This window comes from Lipotes vexillifer, unplaced genomic scaffold, assembly GCF_000442215.2.
Source record: "Lipotes vexillifer unplaced genomic scaffold, Lipotes_vexillifer_v1.1 scaffold120, whole genome shotgun sequence".
NCBI lineage: Eukaryota > Metazoa > Chordata > Mammalia > Artiodactyla > Lipotidae > Lipotes > Lipotes vexillifer.
In genome coordinates this window covers 3,023,287-3,042,530 of record NW_006791240.1, presented here as the reverse complement: position 1 = coordinate 3,042,530, position 19,244 = coordinate 3,023,287, and the positions used below count along the sequence as shown (strand labels likewise).

General features: G+C 37.7%; 1 protein-coding gene across 1 annotated transcript in view; it reads left to right on the top strand.

Moving 5' to 3' along the window:
- Nucleotides 1-8,185: 8,185 nt before the first annotated feature.
- Nucleotides 8,186-19,244, top strand: part of RFC3 (replication factor C subunit 3) — a 15,891-nt gene continuing 4,832 nt past the window's right edge. The window contains exons 1-5 of the mRNA XM_007464250.1: nucleotides 8,186-8,374; nucleotides 10,949-11,086; nucleotides 13,739-13,806; nucleotides 15,741-15,838; nucleotides 18,160-18,341. Of these exons, the coding sequence (XP_007464312.1) occupies nucleotides 8,288-8,374; nucleotides 10,949-11,086; nucleotides 13,739-13,806; nucleotides 15,741-15,838; nucleotides 18,160-18,341 (573 nt within the window). The 5' untranslated portion in view covers nucleotides 8,186-8,287. The remainder of the gene's footprint in view (nucleotides 8,375-10,948; nucleotides 11,087-13,738; nucleotides 13,807-15,740; nucleotides 15,839-18,159; nucleotides 18,342-19,244) is intronic.

The window sequence follows — 19,244 nt, the reverse complement described above, 5'->3', positions numbered from 1 at the left end:
TTGGCCCTGACAGTGTCCTTGTTTTTCTCAGGAGATTGATTGTACAAAAAAAATGTGGACTGTGGCTTCTTTCAAAACACATGAAATTCTATGACCAGTGGTCCAGGATCCTGCTTGTGGGTGATCAAGTGAAGCTGAGGGGCTGCCACCCCTTTTTAGTGGGAAGAAACTTACTGCATTCTCTTCCTGTTTTATTCTCCCAAGCTGAGATCATGCATTTATTTGCCTGTCCAGCCCATGCTGGCATTTCTGTTTGTAACTCCTGTGAAGAGGAATGCAGAAGATATATGGAAATGAGAAAAAATAATCAAACAGTATGGGTTAATGAGCTGTTGTGATTATAGAAAAGGCATAATAATGTTGCTGAAAATATTATCTAGTTTATAAAAATATAATAATTTCTGAGAGAAAAAAGCAAACTATATTTTCAAAAACAATGTTTCAATGAACTGATCTAAAACTGTCATGTTAGACTGCCACCCATCCTAGACCATTGTCTCTGTGTCCCATTTGCTAAAACCAGCATTCACTGGTGTTGCCATTCCACTTTGTAGAAACATGTCAAAAATTGAGAAGTTGAGGAACTGATAAAGATCATGGCAAAAAGGAGTTTCACACAAGAATGTGAATGCTTTGAAGACTGGGAATTCTTCCTTTTGGTAAAAGTACAGAGACGAGTGCAAAAGTGAAAAGAGTGTTAGGGCTTGCAGGGCCCTTAGGAGTTAGGTAGCCCAGCCTTTCATTTTTGTGGTTGAGTCCATTCAGGCCTAGAGAAAGTGACTTAATCAAAGTCAAAAAAGAAGCCAGAGTGAAGCCGGGCCAGGGTGGAGCTATGCCCTGACACTCAGCAGAGAGCTTTCCATCACTGAGGAAATCCCTGGGAAAACTGCTCAGGGTTTTAAAATCGAGACACACTTCCCCTCCCATCATCTTCCCAGTGCATTTATATCATAATTTCTAGTTAGATAAGTATGTGGTGTTTATATTATTTTGAATCTGTGTTATGCACAGTTGAGCCACATGATAAAACGTTATAACGTTTCCTTTCTTAGATACTACTTATGCCTTTTATATAATTTTTATGTTTACTGCTCTTGCTAATTTTTTTCTCATTGGTTAGTTTTTAATGTATTAATACGTCCTGCTAATTTCCCCATATTCTCTTGCATATGTATAAATCTCATCTCAGGATGTGTGAGCACATTAGATACTAATTTCATCTTCCGGAGGTAGTTATCCTCCTACTCCAGCCTGAATAGGTCGTTTGCCAAGCTTGCTCTATCACTGTTGCCTGGGACTTTCCTGCACTGTTGCCTGCAATGCCCTCTTGCTCTCTTCCACTGTGGGATCTCCTCATTACTAGATCTCTCTCTTAGAGGCCACAGATTAGTCATTTTTAAAACATCAAGATGAATTAATATCAGTGACAAGTGCCTCAGAACATCAAAGAAATAAAGGCATTCTTCTTTTTACACTGGATATTTAATCACATTTTGTGTTTTTAAAGTTGTAATTGGTTTTTTATGCCATTTTATGTAAAATAAATCCTCCCTTTCAACATCTATTAGTGACTATTTTTAGTTTTAATATATTACCTTTCAAGAAGGTAGCAAGGGCAACTGAAGACATGTTAAATATATATCACCATTAAATCATGCAGAAAAAAGTGCTTTTTCCCTTTTGAAATTACAGCTTCATATGTAAAAGGTTGAGTAAAATGGGTGACAGATTTGTAATGTGCTCAAGTGGAACAATGTATATTTTATGATTTCTAAGACCAAAGAGATGAAATCCACAATATTCAAATATGGGTTTAAATACTTGTAACTAGCAATCCCAAACAGAATCTTAGCCAAGACTTTTGCAAAACTGACAAGCTGATTCTAACATTTATATGAAAATGCAGAGCACAAAGACTGGCAAAGGCAGCCTGGAATAAGAAGATAAAAAGTCAGACTACCAGAAATCAAGACCTGTCATAAAGCTACAGTAATCAGGATAGTGTGGTATCTGTGCCTGTATAGACAAATAGACCAATGGAACAGAATAGGGAGTTCAGAAACAAATCCACACATATATGTCACCTGGCTTATGACAAGGTTATCCTTCAGTGTAATGGAGAAAGTTCTTTTCAATAAATAGTGTTGGCATAATTGGATATTCACATGGGGAAAAAAAGGACCTTGACTCTTATGTCGTAGATCACAGAAAAAAATCAATTCCAGTGGATTTAAAATCTAAATATGAGAATAAAGCAAAGTTTTAAAAAGCCCACAGGATAACATCTTCATGACTTTGGAGTAGGCAAACATCTTTTAAAAACAATATGCACTAAACTACAGTGAAATTAAAAACTTCTGTTCATCAGAAGAAACCTTTAAGAGAGTTCAAAACCAAGTCACACATAGAAAAAAAGATATTTACAATATATTCGTTTGAAAAGAAGTCAATAAGAAAGAGACAATCTAGTAAAAAAATAGCAAAAAAGCTTGAAAACCACTTTACAAAAGAATATTCTGATATCCAATAGTCACGTGATAAAATGCTCAGCACCATGAATTATTCCTCTATAAACCCACCAGAATGGCTAAAGTGAAAAAGGCTTTCTGGTTGATGAGGATGCAGAGGCACTGTAACCTTTGTGCATTGCTGGCGGGAAAATAAAATGGTGCAACTGCCATGAAAAACACTACTATAGCGATTCCACTTCTGAGCATATGCCCTAAAGAATAGGAATCAGAAGCTTGAACAGATATTTGCACACTAATGTTCATAGCAGCATTATTCACAGAAGCCAAAAGATGAAAAGAACCCAGATGTCTATTGACGGGTAAGTGCATAAACAAATTATGGTATATACCTACAATGGAATAGTATTCAGCCTTGAAAGAAATGAAATTCTGATACATGTTACATCATTGATGAAATTTAAAGGCATTAGAGTAAGTAAAAAAACCAGACACAAAAAGATAAATATTATATGGTTCCACTTATAAAGGTACCTAGACTAGTCAAATTTATAGAAAACAGAATGCTGGTTGCCAGAGCCTGGGGATTACCAGCACCGGGAGTTACTTTTTTTTTTTTTTTTTTTTTTTTTTTTTTTTGCGGTACACGGGCTTCTCACTGTTGTGGCCTCTCCCGTTGCGGAGCACAGGCTCCGGACGCTCAGGCTCAGCGGCCATGTCTCACGGGCCTAGCGGCTCCGCGGCATGTGGGATCTTCCCGGACCAGGGCACGAACCCGTGTCCCCTACATCGGCAGGCGGACTCTCAACTACTGCACCACCAGGGAAGCCCGGGGGTTACTTTTAATAGGTGCAGAGTTCCAGTTTGGGATGATGAAAAAGTTCTGGAGATGCATGGTGGTGATGGTCGTACAACAACGTGAATGAATGTACTTAATGCGACTGAACTGTACACTTAAAAATAGCTCAAATGGTAAATTTTATGTTACAAATATTTTACCACAATAAAGAAAGAGGTTTTTGTCAGGAAGGATATGAAATATGTAACTTTCATTCCTTGCTTACGGGTGTGTAAATTGGTCCAAATATTTTTGAAAACTCTTGTTAGTGTCTATTGCAGCTGAACATATGCCTACCCTTATCACTAAGGAATTTAATTCCTAGATGCATGTGTCCAATAGAAATTAGTACATGTCTCAAATATATGCACAAGAATGTTCAGCTATATTATTTTTACTAACCAAAACATGGAAACAACCCAAATGTCCATCAATAGTACAATGAATAAATAAATTAAGATATATTGATCAGGGCTGGCTACATAATTTACAGGGCCCAGTGCAAAATATTTAAAAATTCAGGTGCTTTGTTAAGAAATTATTAAGAATTTCAAGATGGCAACAGCAGAGCATTACACCAAGCAAAAGGCTATGTGACATTGCACAGGTGACATCCCAGGAAGCCTGCCTGATATTAATACAATGCAATACTACATGGCAATAAAAATAGGTACAACCTATTGCTACATACAAGCGGATGAATTTCGTGATATATTGTGAATAAAAGAAGTCAGACACAAAAGAGAATATACTCTGTGGTTTCATTTCTATGAAGATTAAGAACAGGGAAAATAGTATACAATGGTAGAATTTAGAATAGTGGCTACTCCAGAGGGATGTATTGAATGGGAAGGGGCATGAGAGAGCCTTCTAGAGTGGTGAAAATGTTCTATATCTTGATCTGGATTATGGTTACACAGATACATACATGTATAAAAACGTAAATGACAATACTTGTCTGATTGAATATGAAAGCACTCGTGGTGTCTGCTGTTCCTACCCTCCAATCCCTGTCCTCCAGGCACAGATCTGAATCTTGTGCTCTGGCTCCTGTTTGGATGGGTGGTGTTGCATGGACATGTGGCTCAGAGAGCAGTGGAGGAAGACCCTCCCTGCTGACATGCTCTCTGATTCACAGCACCCACATTCCCATTGTCCACTATCAACATCTGCCATCCTGAGATACTCCTCAGAGCCAGGGACACCAGCTATGCCAATTCACACCCAACACACTCAGAAGTCTATTAGGATACTTAGGTTATGGGCAGAAGTGCCTCACATGACCTAAAAAAAACCCCTACATTGTAGCACACCACGGCTGTACTTTGCCTTTATTTTCATGAGACATTATTTCAGAGACCCTCCTCTTTCATTGCAATGTAATCAGTAGATTTAACATAAGAAAAAAATACACATTTAGAAAGAAAACAATTTTCATATTAAAAACAAAATAAAAATAGAACACTAGAGGGAAATTTACTCTAGTAATAGAGGTCATTCAGTTAGCATATACTCTTGATGGTGACAATTGGCTGAAGCAGCCCTTGACATAGAGTGGACCATAGGGTTTGAATTCTTAGGTTTCCTTTTTGAAGTCATGAATGGTGTCATCCACACAGGGGCAAAGGGACACTAGTCAAAGAACTGTCTGCCTTCCCACTCAGTTTGAGAATCCCTGGCATTTTAAGGAGATGCCAGTTTTCCTTTTACGAGAAAAATACTTCTCTGCTATGCATCAATCTCTCTGATAAATCATGGCTATTGTTTCTATTATAATTATCTTTATAAAAATTCAGTCTTGGGACTTCCTTGGCGGTTCAGTGGTTAAGACTCTGTGCTTCCACTGCAGGGGGCGTGGGTTCGATCCCTGGTCAGGGGAACTTAGATCCTGCATGCCATGAAGTGCAGCCAAAAAAAAAAAAAATAAAATAAAAAATAATTCCATCTTTAAAATCCTGGGATATTTTAACACTGTGTGTAAATTTAATATGGAAAGCACAAACCCATTATTACCTGTTTTCTTGGAGCATAAGAGAATAAATGGATAAGAAAACAGAGAATGGATAGGAAAAAATGGTAGGATTGTTGTCCTTTGACAGCATGGGCACAGGCAGGGTCCTGCCTAGCACAGAGGCCAAGTACAGAGCTGTGTGTGTGTTGGGAATTACCATCCTCAAGGGAGAAACCCTCAACCAATAGAGTATGGGAGCTGGTGGATGAATGCTTCTTCCCATCTTTCCTCAATAGATGATTCAAAGAAGTACTCTATTCATTCCTCACAAAGTCCCCAGAGGGATCAAGCCCCAGTTGCCCATGGAAGTGACCTTGATAACACATCTTGCTTTGGCTTTACTTCCTCCCCTGTTTCGCTTTCCTCAGTCTCTCACTGCTGATCCATTTGATCATCTCCCCAATAACTTACCCACTTTGTTTTTGGGGAGAGGGTGGATCACCCTGGGCTAAGATGCAGGGACCCAGTTTCCTTCTGGCAAGGGCCTCAACTGTCCCCTAGAGCTTCAAAGCCCTCCTCTGGATTTTCTGCATCTAACTGGCCAATGAACAGAGAAAGTGTGGGCATATGAAAAAAGAAAACTCACAAGGATAGGGGCTAAGCCAAAGTTATATATATATTTTATACCCTTAACTAGTCTCTCAGCCTCTTGAGACCCTGAAATTTCTTCCTCATTACTTCTCTTTAAAGAATCAAAATTAGATCCAGCCTGGAGAAGAACCTTACTCCTGATTCTGGCAAGAACCAATTACAGGTTTGTCCCAGAGACGTGCACTGGGATGAACTGTCAAGGGTTAGGAGCAGAAGAGCCCAGGTAACACAATCCTTCATCTTGAGGGTCTTTGGAAGGTTTGGTTGGTTCTTTTTAGTCCTTGGTTATAGGTACAAGATGGCAGACATCACTGTGAATATGTCTTTTCTCAATAAAATGTAACCATTAATTATTGCATGCCTTCTGTGTGACAGGTGTTTACATTACCTCACTTAATCTTCAAATGAGCCATAAAGCAAGTTTCATTAACCCCATTTTGAGCTGAGGAACCTGAGTCATTAAGTGATTGGAGCTGTAGTTTGCTGGCTGCTGCTGTATACTCATACCTTCTTCTCTGAATACTTCTTTCATGTTCTGGCTCTCTTCTGAGCAGCCATCTCTCACATCCCATATATTCAAGGGTCTGGAGTGAGATTGCCAGATAAAATACAGAACACCAATTAGGTTTTAATTTTAGATAAACAATGAATTTTTTTTGTATAAGTATGCCCATGCAATATTACTGCAAATATTGCATGGTCATAGATATACTAAAAAGTTATCTGAAATTCAAATTTAACTGGGCCTCCTGTATTTTTATTTGTGAAATCTGGCAAGTCTAGGTGAGCTAAGTGTCTTTCTTATGCATTGTTGTCCCCTCCACACCATTTCTGCTTCCTTAGAACTCACAACTTTGAAACACAGGTCTTCAGACTCCACTTTCTACATGAACCCCTCCTTGTTGAAGTTGTCTGCCATGCTTGTTGTCACTCACGTCAATTCATTGATTGTTTTAGCACCTGATTCACTTTCTTTCTCACGGTAATAATTTCATTATTTTTTATGATTCCAGTATCCACATAAATGACACTTCAATACTCTTGCTTTTGATTTCTTTTACCTTCTAATTTCAGACATCTCAATTCAACAGGGTAGGAGCATAGGGATTGTGGAGAGTTTTTCAGTATTAAATAGGATGGTCAGGGAGGCCTCACTGAGGAGATGACTCCGAGCAAACGGGCTGAAGCGGGACCCAGCTCCGTTGACACTTGGACAGAAGTCGTTCAGGAAGAGGAAATCATAAGCACAAAGGCCTTGAGGTAGAAGTCTCCCAGGGTGTTTCAAAAGTTTTTTGAGAACAGAGATTGTGTCTTATACTTGGTGGTGTTATTTTTTTTTTTACGCTGGCCTCTCACCCTTGTGGCCTCTCCCGTTGCGGAGCACAGGCTCCGGACGCGCGGCTCAGCGGCCATGGCTCACGGGCCTAGCCGCTCTGCGGCATGTGGGATCTTCCCGGACCGGGGCACGAACCCGTGTCCCCTGCATTGGCAGGCAGACTCTCAACCACTGTGCCACCAGGGAAGCCCGGTGGTGTTAATTGTGCCCAATAATTTCTTGCCCACAGGAATAATTCAGTAAATATGATGATTCAAAGAATTCAATAAATTCTTGTGTCATAAGTGAATGAGAGGGGGCACCTTGAGAGAAGGTTATTAAACATATTTGGAAATCAATTCCTGTCCTGTGGCAGTATTTAGGATTTTGAACAATATGTAAAATAAAAGCATAAGTTAAATAAGTAATTAAAATTACATACACCTAGAGAAGTGCAGTTTGAGTGGCCACATTTCTGTAGCTTTTCACGACCTTTAGATTCCTTTGCTTTAAATTCGGTAAGAATCTTAAGGAATGGAGGTAAGGAAAGGTAGTGAAGATTAGATATTAGTTTTAGCGGTTTATTCAATAAAGCTTCTTTTGGTGCCTGCCAAGTGAGAAAAGCCGGATATTTTCTAGTGCCAAAAACAGAGCTCCACACAGTAAATATTTTGTAAGTTTCTGTAGAACGAATGAGTGAATGAATGAACGAATGAAATGAATTTAGGAGGATGGTCTCTCTTAAGTTCCCGGATTTGACTCCTAGAGTATCAGAGCCAAATTTCCAATTTTGCTTAATAATTCCTGTACTATGATAGAGGGTGAGAACAAAGAAAATGATTAAATAAAACAATGAGCCTTAACGAGTAGGTGATATCCGACTTTGCGCCTAATTCTGTCCGTACTAGGCTTCCGTAGTCTTTCCGCCCCTAACTCGTTTACGCCGCCGCGCAGGTAGTGATGTCGCGAGATTTGGAGCTCGCGGGAAAACTTGTTTGTGCGTCCGGAGCGGAGGGCGAGCGCGCGGGAAGTTCGAGTGTCGGACCCCGGGAACTCGGGCTGGCATGAGCCTCTGGGTGGACAAATACCGGCCCTGCTCCTTGGGACAGCTGGACTATCACAAGGAGCAGGCGGCCCAGCTGCGCAACCTGGTGAGTCGGCGGGACGGGGCGGGGAGAGCCGGAGGAGGGGAGGCCTTCGCCCTCCCGCTTCAGAAGGTGCTGAATGCTGTGGAGAAGAGTAAAACTGGGACGAGGACATGGTGTGGGGGCGGGGCCTGTGCTTGTAAACCAAGAAAGTCTCCCTGAGAACTGTCATCTGAGCCGAAGCTTGAAGGAAGTGGGAGAGCCCACAGTAGGGAGCTCTGGGGGGAGGAGTGGAGCGGGTAGAGGGAACAGCAGGTGCAGAATGCCTGAGGCAGGAGTGTGCACAGCCCGTCACTCGGGAGGCCAATGCGGCTGGCTAACCGTGGGCCAGCGGGAAGAGGAGTAGGAAATGGGGGAGTTTGGGGGTGGGAGGAAGTGCAGATACAGTAAATTTTAATAGAGTGAGATGGGAAGCCTTTGGAACGTTTTGAAAAGAGAAGTGACATCATCTGACTTTTCAATAGGCTTACTTAAAATGTCTTGGTGTCATTGCTCGCATTTACAAAAAGGAAAATATTGGGTTTATTAATTTCTAAGGTCATTTTTAATTCTAAACTATGTGGTATTAGGTTGTCCTTAAGTTTAATTCCTTAATGGAAGATTTTTCTTTTCCTGTCGCGATGCCTATTTTTATGTTGTAGTTGATAAAAGTATCTAATGGCAGTGCTTTGTGAAAAACAAACTGAAGTTTGTAGAGAGTGGAGATGGAAGAAGGGTCTTGAGTAGAAAAGCCACTTATCTACTCTTTTTAAGGGCCTAAAGTACCACTTCCTGATGGAAGTGTTTTTGCTCAGCCTTCTGGGCTTCCAGTACCCATCTTTTTCAGAATTACAGGTACTATTTGTAAAGCTTTTTTTTTTTGTAATGAGAAATTATAATAAAAGGACTCCATCCTTATATATGAAAGGCATTAGAAAAGTTGGTGGTGTTGTGAGAGTGAAGTGTTTTTTTTAAACTCCCTTTTAAAAGTATTGGTATTCCAATACTAATACTATACTAATTTTAAGTAAATCTATTAATTTACTATTTTATTTATTTTTAGTATTTAAAATACTGTTTAAATAAATCTAAATAAATGTATCCCATGGTTAAGAAAATCAGAGTCAAAGCTGTTCTAAGAAAATGCAATTTATAAATGAATACAGCTTCATTTATAGACGAATTGCATTTTCTTACAATAGCGTCGACTTTGATTTTCTTAACCATGGGATATATTTTATATTCTATTGCCAGTTTTCTATTATATAGAATTTGGAATAAATATTTGCGCAAAAATTTAGTGTATTAGTTTTGTGTTAATAGATTTGGCTTTTCAAAAGTATTCACCTGTTTACCTTTGAATCTACAACCTCATAAAAGTGTGAAACATTTGCAGCATAACTTATTTTTGGTGAGATAGAAGTTTAAAAAAATGAAGGCTATATTTGTGGAGTACCTACTATTTTCCATGCGTTGTCTTAGGTAAATAGTTCCTTTCCTTGACACTTTTTTCTTTCAGCGCCAGAGATAGATGAGTTTACAGAGTATTAACATTCACTGTAACAAGCACGTCTGTTAAGATACTTATTTTCATTTTTCCAAAACGGTTATTTATAAGACTTTTTCTCCACAAGATTTTATGCATCTGAAGCTAAGGTCTGTGTTCTTGGCATCTTTATAGCCTTCATAACACTGATCCCCAGACCTGACTGAGCATCACAATCACCTGGGAACGTTTTTAAAAAGCAATCTTGTTTTGAAATGCAGCACTGTCAGCGTCCTACTCCATTCCCTTGCTCTTAATTTATAAAATTACATTGACCGACTTCCACCTCCCTGCATCTGCATTTCCTGAAGGCTTTCTCTTGCTGACACCTCTAAGCAGACTTGAAATGTCAGGGAATTAATGCCCTCTCTTCCCCTCCATTCACTTTTCCAAGCCAGCAAAGGATTGATGAGAGGTAGTGTATCATACTCCAGCTTCTCCACCCTTGGGTGGTTTAATAGTGTGGTGTATTTTTCACTGGCTTCAAGAGTATCCACAGCAGGATCACACCCCAGATGCCCAGAGTGGTATTTAAGTTAACAAAACTTGTTGGCTGCCTTCCTTCCTTGCTTTCCTGCTCCCCTACAAAGGTTTCCTTTACCTTCCAAATAAAACAAAATGCACTCGTTTCTTATCAAACGGACTATTTGTAGAAGCCCAAACTACGACAGGCATCAGTCTCAGTTACTGAATCATAATCTTGTGGATGGGGTCCAGTAATTAGTCTTTTTATTAAAAGTTCTCTGGAAGATTCTGACAGTCAGCCAGGTTTGGGATTTCTTGTTTTCTAGCATATAGTGTTGTATCTTACATGTACTGTGCTAGATATATAAGTTATATAACATTAATCCCAGGGGGATAATCAACACTTCAGAGTTAAAGATCTGTCTCTCTATATATACATACACACACACACACACACACACACACACACACACACACACATTTTTGAAGTTTCATAGGTAGAGACACAAAATATTTGATACTTGAAAAGTAGTTTACTTCCATACGTTGGGCAGTAGTTTGGGCAGTAGTAGTTGTTCTTTTTTTTCCAGGTGCAGTGTGGTGACTTTCCTCATCTGTTAGTCTATGGACCATCAGGTGCTGGAAAAAAGACAAGAATTATGTGTATTCTACGTGAACTTTATGGTGTGGGAGTGGAAAAATTGAGAATTGAACATCAGACCATCACAGTAAGCATTTCACTTTGAGGCCCTCCAAATATTTAGAGCAGGGATTTTCAGCCCTCATCATATAGGACCCTTTGCTGCCCAATGTGTGATTTAAGTAAGAATTTCACAGGTAATCCTGGTGTACAGGATTGAGAGTTGCTGATTTATAGACCTAAGTATTATAACCAGACAAAAGTTACATTACGTTAGAGAAGAAATATGAGCAACAGGAGACTTTGGGTAAGATGTAGGTGGTGGGATTCATTTCAGATTCGAATTAGTGTCAGCTGGAACTAGAACTCAAGTTTCTAAAGTTCATTGTTCTGAGAGCAGTAGTGTGTATGGAAAGGGAATGATTTGGAGAAAAATTTTAAACGTGGAATCCGGTGACTCGGTAAAGATTGGGCAGCTGACTGACTGGGAGAGGAGACATGAGGCTCTGGGATGTTCAGAGTTCCCATGATCTTGCCCTGGCTGTGTTTTGTAGCCTCATGCTATGCAATGCATTTTCATACTCTTTCCTTACTGACAGTGTTTAAGATCTAGCTGAAATGTATCCTTTTGGAAGTGCCCCCCCAACCCCGTTATAATTAATGTTTCCTCCTACAACCCATAGTTTATACTTTTTAGTGCATTACTTTGTTTTGCCTTGATCATAGTTATTTATACATCTTGACTCTGACAAGATTGTATTTGTTTTGAAGTTATATAGGGTAAATTTTATATTTTTGTAAGTTATACTTGACATGTGGCATTACATTAGTTTCAGGTATACTGCATAGTGATTTGATATTTTTATGCATTATGAAATAATCACCACAATAAGTCCAGTTGCCATCATTTTCATGTTCTTCATAGCCTCTGGTATAGTGTCTTGCACATATTAGGCACTGAAAAAATGTAAACTGAGTGACTGGACAGTAGGTTGTGCTATTAATAGAATCTTTAGGAGGATAAATGGACTGTAGGCTAATATGGATTAGCTTGTGTTTAGACACATTGAATTTGAGATGTTGGTAGTACATCCTGGTGGAAATTCTTTAAAATATGCAGGGACAAATTTAATAAGAAAGGTAGTAAGAAAACCTTATACATAATCTTATAAAAGGGCAAAAGACAAGAGCTGATCAAATGGAAAGATGCATCATGTTCTCAGTAGTATTTAAAAGTATCTGTTCTCCCCATGTTCAGTATAAATTTTAGTGAAATTCCAATTAAAATGCAATTTATTTTTTTAATTGTATGAAGTGATCTTAAAGGTAAAGTACATTTCTGAGAATAGCTAAAATAATTATGAAAAAGAAGATTTGTGAAGTGGGACATGTGTTTATTAAACCATACTGTAAGCCTACTATAATCAAAACAATATTGCTATGGCATGGGGATAGAGGATTACATCAGTGGAGCTGAATAGAGAGCCCAGAAATATGACAGCCCAAGATCTATTTCACATCAGTAGGAAAAGGATTGGGCAGCAAAATGTGCTAGCATAACTAGTTACCAACCCAGAAGAAAATAAAGTTGAATCCCTATTACACATAATTTATAAATCCAGATCAATTAAAGGCTGAAATGGTAAAATAAAACTAAATTTCTTAAAATAGAATTTCTTAGACAGTATGAACAGTGTATGAGTCGGGAGCACCTTTTAGTAAAAAACATGGGAGCTGTAGAAGAAAATATATACTTGGGTATATATGAATTTTAAAAGTTTGTATGACAAGATAATATACATAAGATCAATAGAAAAATGAAGGATTATAAAAAATATTTGAAAGGAATGTATTAGATAAAAGATTTTACAAAGTAACAATGGAAAAACAACCTGGTAGAAAACTGAATAAAAAATGGTCACAGGAGAGAAAGATAAACAGTCAGTAAATATATGTGAAGATGTTTGACCTTTGTGGTAGTTGAGGAAAAGCAGTGAGAGTCTAATAAACACATACATACGTATAAAACTTTAGGAAAAAAAAAAGTTTAGAAAACACATCATCTTCAATCCATCAGATCTTTTATTGGGAATCTATTACATAGACGTGAAAGCAGTGCATGAGACATATACACAAGGATGTTAATTATGGAATTGTTTGAGATTGTAAAAAGCAAGAAACAAAATGCCCATCTGCATGACTGGCTTTGGGACATCCATGTTATGGTTGATATGCAGCTATAACAGCCTATACCACTTGTCTGAGAAGGTTGTCTAGATGTGTTGTTAAGGAAAAGCAAAACACAGAGAAATATATATGATTGCCTCTTTTTAAAACAATTTTTGCAAGTATGCTGACACACTCTATGTAGTAATGTATTAGTATGTGTTTAGTTTTGTGTGCTATCATGGAAAAGGCTGTGAAAGGACATAGGCAGATTGTTTACAACGATCTGATAACTGGGAATGGTTTGGAGATTTCTGGAGGTAAAGGAGAAAAGTGATCACACTAAAAACAGAATGTGTGATATGACCCAATGTATGTAAAAACATGTATGTTTACATGCACCTTAAGAAAGGAATGGGGTTAATGAAGTTGAAGCATTAGTGGTGGTCATCTAAAGTTTTCTTTTCTTTAGTAAACATAAGTTGTTTACATAATTAAAAAGAATGAAATACAGAAAAGAGGAGAAATAGTCATGAATAAACATTAAAAAAAACACTACTTTCTTTGTCCACAGACTCCATCTAAAAAGAAAATTGAAATTAGCACTATTGCAAGCAATTACCACCTTGAAGTTAATCCCAGGTAAGTTGCTACTACATAGAAATAAGCAATTTTAGAATAGTGATGTTCAGACTTTTTTTAAAGAGTAGAATGTTTTTTTGAAATAAAATTATGTATGGAAACAATATATAAAATAGATAAAAGTGAAGCTGCCCTGTGTGAGACGGGGAGCCTAGAACCTTCCTTCTTTCCCTTCTCTTTGATCCCCCCCCCAAGTCAAATAATTTTAATTAAGTTTTCTTGCTCTACAGAGCTCTGTGCTTTACGCAAAGTATTTTGCGTAGTCAGTAAGTTTTTGTTGAATTATATTGACTCATTCAGAACTGGTGAGCAAAGTGTGTCTAAAAAGTTTGTAAATGCCAGAAAAAATATTTCAGAAAGTGAATTTGGGTTCCCATTTTCTTTGTTTCAGTTTTTTGATTAGAGGGTATTGTAGTCCATCAGCCACTGTCTGTATTCTCTATCATGAGATAATGACTAGGATCTTGTTGGGAGGCACGTTGAAAACTCATGCCACAGCGGTTACGTTCTGCTTAAGTAAATGATGTAGAAATGATTGTATTGGGCGTAAAGTTGGCTAAGCCTTCAGGGTTCTACGGGGTCTGATATGTTCTTGAAGGAGAACAGAATCAAGGACATCTTCAGGCAAAGGCAACTTTATGGGCAGTGGCACAGCAATGAAATCGAGCATCCCTTTCTAGACTGAATGGGATAAGAGGAAGAGAGTTTTTAAGTTAATGTGTATTCAGTAGCAGGCACTGTGTGGGAAGGTTTACATGGATAATTTAGTCCACAGAACAACCCTAACAGACTGATATTATTTTTCCTAGGTATGTCAAAGAAAAAATTAAGGTTGGTGGGAAAGGGTCTGATCGTAAAAGTAGAGAGTGGTAATTCCATAGACAAAAGCGAATTATTTCAGATTCTGGACAAGGAAATAATTATAAAAGAAACACTGTACATATATTGATCTAATAATATTGAATTGAGACAGACGATGGCTGTTTGGGAAAATAAACTAAAGCTGACTTCTTTGCCCTCTTTTTCTCTTTGAGAGTTCCTCTGTAGCAAGAATAGTCAGTTGGAGGGTAAGCTGTTTGTTTTTCAGCTGTTTTAAATTGACATTCAGCCCGAATTAACAAGGTGACTTATGTTGGTTTGTGAGGTGCAGGACTTAAGTGCTAAAGCAATGATATTGGTATAAATGACAGGTAATGCCTGTAAGTCAGCAGCTTACAGAGTACTGATTTGTGTGCTAAACTTAATTTGCTTATCCCCTCCCCTTGTGAAGACCCTGAATCAACAACTGCTGAGAGGGACTTGTCGAGGCTTGTTCTCTCTCAGACCTTTACTATTTTGGGGGTGGAGAAGAGGAACAGAGATTAAATTTCTGTTCCAAGGAGTTATTTTTATATTTTAAATTAGCTCTGACTAGGTATGAATTATAGTGGGTACAGAAGTGTGAGAGTATTTGATAAGCTGTTGATAGGTATTGCTCTTCTTTTTTTTTTTTTTTTTTTTTTTTTTGCGGTACGCGGGCCTCTCACTGTTTTGGCCTCTCCCGTTGCAGAGCACAGGCTCCGGACGCGCAGGCTCAGCGGCCATGGCTCACTTTTTTATTTTTTGAGTCTTTTCCCTTTTTTTCTTGATGAGTCTGGCTAATGGTTTATTAATTTTGTTTATCTTCTCAGTAAACTTAATATAAGAACATGCTTGGTGTTTTCAGTGATATTAACCAAATTGTAGTTGAGTATTGGAATATTTTTAGTATTTAATGACCCTAAAACACTTCATTTTTAAAGTTTTGTGAATGTAATAGGTGTTACTCAGTTTGGTTAAAATTTTGATCACTTAAGATCTTCAACATTTTTCTTATAATAACAGATTAAGAATAAGGGCATAATACTTTCTAAATATTTACACACATATTTAACCACTATTTTTGTTTCGTATAGTGATGCTGGAAATAGTGACCGGGTAGTAATTCAGGAGATGTTGAAAACAGTGGCACAATCACAGCAGCTTGAAACAAACTCTCAAAAAGATTTTAAAGGTATGTGATAAAAAGATTTCTTTTTATGAGGCAGACACTTAAATTACAAGCAGTGGGTATAAGAGAAAAATGTAGTGGGGAATGTAAATTCCATCCATTTAGCAAATATTTATTAACCTCTTGTTCTGTGCCAAGCACTACGCTACCTTTTTTTTTTTTTTTTTTACCATTTCCATTTCTGTTTTAAAGAATTGTGGTGAATGTCATGCAGAAGGGTATTGGACCCAAGACATCCCCAAACTCTTTCAAAAGACAGCTTCAGAAGTGGCTTTGGAAAGCAGGAGGAGGTGTGTCCACCGCTGAAATGGGCTGGTTTGGTCCAGGGTCTGTATTTGAACCCGCATGTTCAGTTGCAAGGTGAAGATACCTGTTGGTCTGGCTTTTGTTTGTCTGGGTTTTCCTCTGTTTCTTAGCGCTTCCTTTTTTTTTTTTTTTTTTTCCTTTAAATATGTAAAAGTGGACAACAGAGACATGATCTCTGCTCCTGGGAGTTTATAGTCTAATGGAATTGAATTTTGGCAGAAAGAGAACTATTTGTGCCACCCATTTGTTACTTTAGAACTAGATGAGTAATGAAAAAATACTTAATTTAAAATAAGAAATTGCATTATTTAAAAATAATGGTTCTTAGAACCAAAGTGACATGTTCATTATCAAATATTTAGCTAAACAAAAGAAAATTCATACCAGTCATAATCCCCGTAATAGTTACTCTTAACATTTGCAGTATTATTTATGTGCATATATATGCATATATTTTTACAGGAGATTTTTTGATAAATATGCCAATATTTAGTGCTTTTGATATATTTTGCCAAATTCTTTATGTGAAAGAGGGTATAGCTCTGTGCTACCACCAGCAGTGTTTAGGAATGCCCATTTCTCTCTAACATTTATCAACACTGGATAATTATTTTTAATCCTTGTTAGTTTGGGTGGAGAAAATAAATTGTTTGTACTTTGTTTTTTTTAGTGAATGTGATGATTTTATCTTTTGTTCATTGCTTATTTTACTATTTTGTAAATCACCTGTGCATATTCCAGTGTATTTCTTATCTTTCCTCCTCAGTCTGTACTTCAAAATAAATTAAAAATTATTTTTCAAATGCTCTCCTGTATCCATTAATGTAGTTTTATGATTTTTCTTCTTAGTGTTTAGTATTATATTACTAGATCTTTTAATGAAACTGCTTTGCATTTCTGGAGTAAATGTCACTTGTTTGAGGTGTGTTAATTTTTAAAATATGCTGCTGTTTTCTCACCTAGCAGTGATTTATTTTTTTGTCATTTTATTTGGTGCTATCCTTGTCAGATACTGGGATCAACCTCCTTGTCTTTATTTTTCCTGTTCTGTTCAATTTCGGTTCTATTTCCAGAACGTCTCCAAATTGTGAAGTGTTATCTTGGAAGGAATATTCATTTTATTATTTTCAGTCCAATGTTCTCTCAAACCTTATTGCATCAAGGTTCCTTAGCTCTTAGCCATGAATTGAGCCCTCTGAGTGATGTTCTTAAATCGGCCCATGATATTTCCAGTGTGCTTTTGTGGGTGATTTGGGGTTCTCCTGTCCTAAAGGCTGTCAAAAACCTGGTGGATCCCAGCCACTTCCTCCCACACATAGTTTCTTGTTCTCACTTGCTCATATTTAGGGTTCTTAGGGACAACTTGTCACCTAGTTTTGATATAAATGTTGTCTTGGGTCTTGGAACCTTTACTTGTTGTGTCTGTTTTTATGGGAGAGATTCAAATGCTACAAATGCTACCACTGTCATCTTCTAGAAATAATTTAATACAATGAAAAATACAACAGTTGGATTCAGTCCCTACATACTATTCCTGAAGCACTTTAGGGCCAATCCTTGATTATGACCAGACGGAATCTTATTATACAAGTAACCAGATGTCTTTATGCCTTATTTGCTACATCTCTTGTGCCAGTGTTTTCCAAAGTGTATTCCTTAATGCTAAGATGTTCTACAGAAATGTGCTCCTGAGATAAATTATTTTGGGTAAATGCAGCACAGTGTATCCTTGTCGTGGTGATTTCTACTGTGTATAAATATAATAAAGGCTGCAGTAAATTCTACAACAAAATAGCCTCTTTAACTTTGTTTAGCCTAGTGTTTCTTAGGCTTGTTTGATCTTAGAATGTTTTAAAATAAAAGAAATTATTCTCGCCATAGCTATAAGTTTTGCATGTCTTCTCCAAAGGGGAAAGTAGTATATTAGGCTTATTGTTTAGGATTTCACTCTGAATAATGAGGAGGAAGAGGAAGAGAAATACTTAAGTTAAAGTTTGTTTTGTTTTTCCTTGACTCAGTCGTGTTATTGACAGAAGTTGACAAACTCACTAAAGATGCTCAGCATGCCTTGCGCAGAACCATGGAAAAGTATATGTCCACCTGCAGGTTGATCTTGTGTTGCAATTCTACATCAAAAGTGATACCACCTATTCGTAGTAGGTGCCTTGCAGTTCGTGTGCCTGCTCCCAGCGTTGAAGATGTAAGTCAAGTTAAACTTTTCAGAAAAAAATTTCACTTCAGATTCCATGCGTACTGTGTGTATATCCCTGTCATATTTGTTTTTGTGAAAACATAGTGAGCTATATCAGTAATTTAGGAATAGCTATGGCCTGGATGCTAACTATTAGTATACATAAAAACCTATATATATATATAGTAAATACCAGATAACCAATATATAGAAAATGTTCTTTCCATTAAATCATCTTTTACTTTAAACAAGTAATTATTGTGGATTTTACTAAAGTAGGTAAGGGCTAGTTATTTAATGGCTTCTACCTTAACCTGATTTAACTGGCTTATGGAAGAGGGGTGAGTATTCAGGAAATAGATTTTGCAAGAAGATGATTTGGGAATACCTAGTCCCCTGTTAGGGGACCAAAGTTAGTCTGAAACATAATACATTTTTTTGTTTTCTTTATCATTCTTAATAGCCGTCAGTAGAAATAACCCGTTTCTCACAGGCAGTTTTCTGCTGTTTAATAGATTTGGGACAATTTTATGCAAAGTGGGGATAATATGTGACATTGTATTAGTTTCAAAGTAGTTAAAATAACTTTATTATAAGTTTCACATGTAAAAATTTTGGGGGTGATAGAGTTAAAAGTGTCTATAAAGCAGCAGCACTGCCAGGTTACACCACTCCCATGGGCACCATTCAGGTCTTAGTGCCTGAGTCGTGTGCACTAAAGCTTGTACGGCTCTACTTGGCAGCCTTGTGAGCAGTATCTTTGCCCCCAACATGAGACCCTTTGTCTCCAGCTCCGTGTTGCCTTGAGGAGGCTGTCAGGCTTGGAGCTGGGACCAGAGCTTCCTCCAGCCCATCTAGTAGCTGCTGCCTCTTCCTGACAGCTAGGCTAGACCCCTAGCTTCCTGCTGGAGG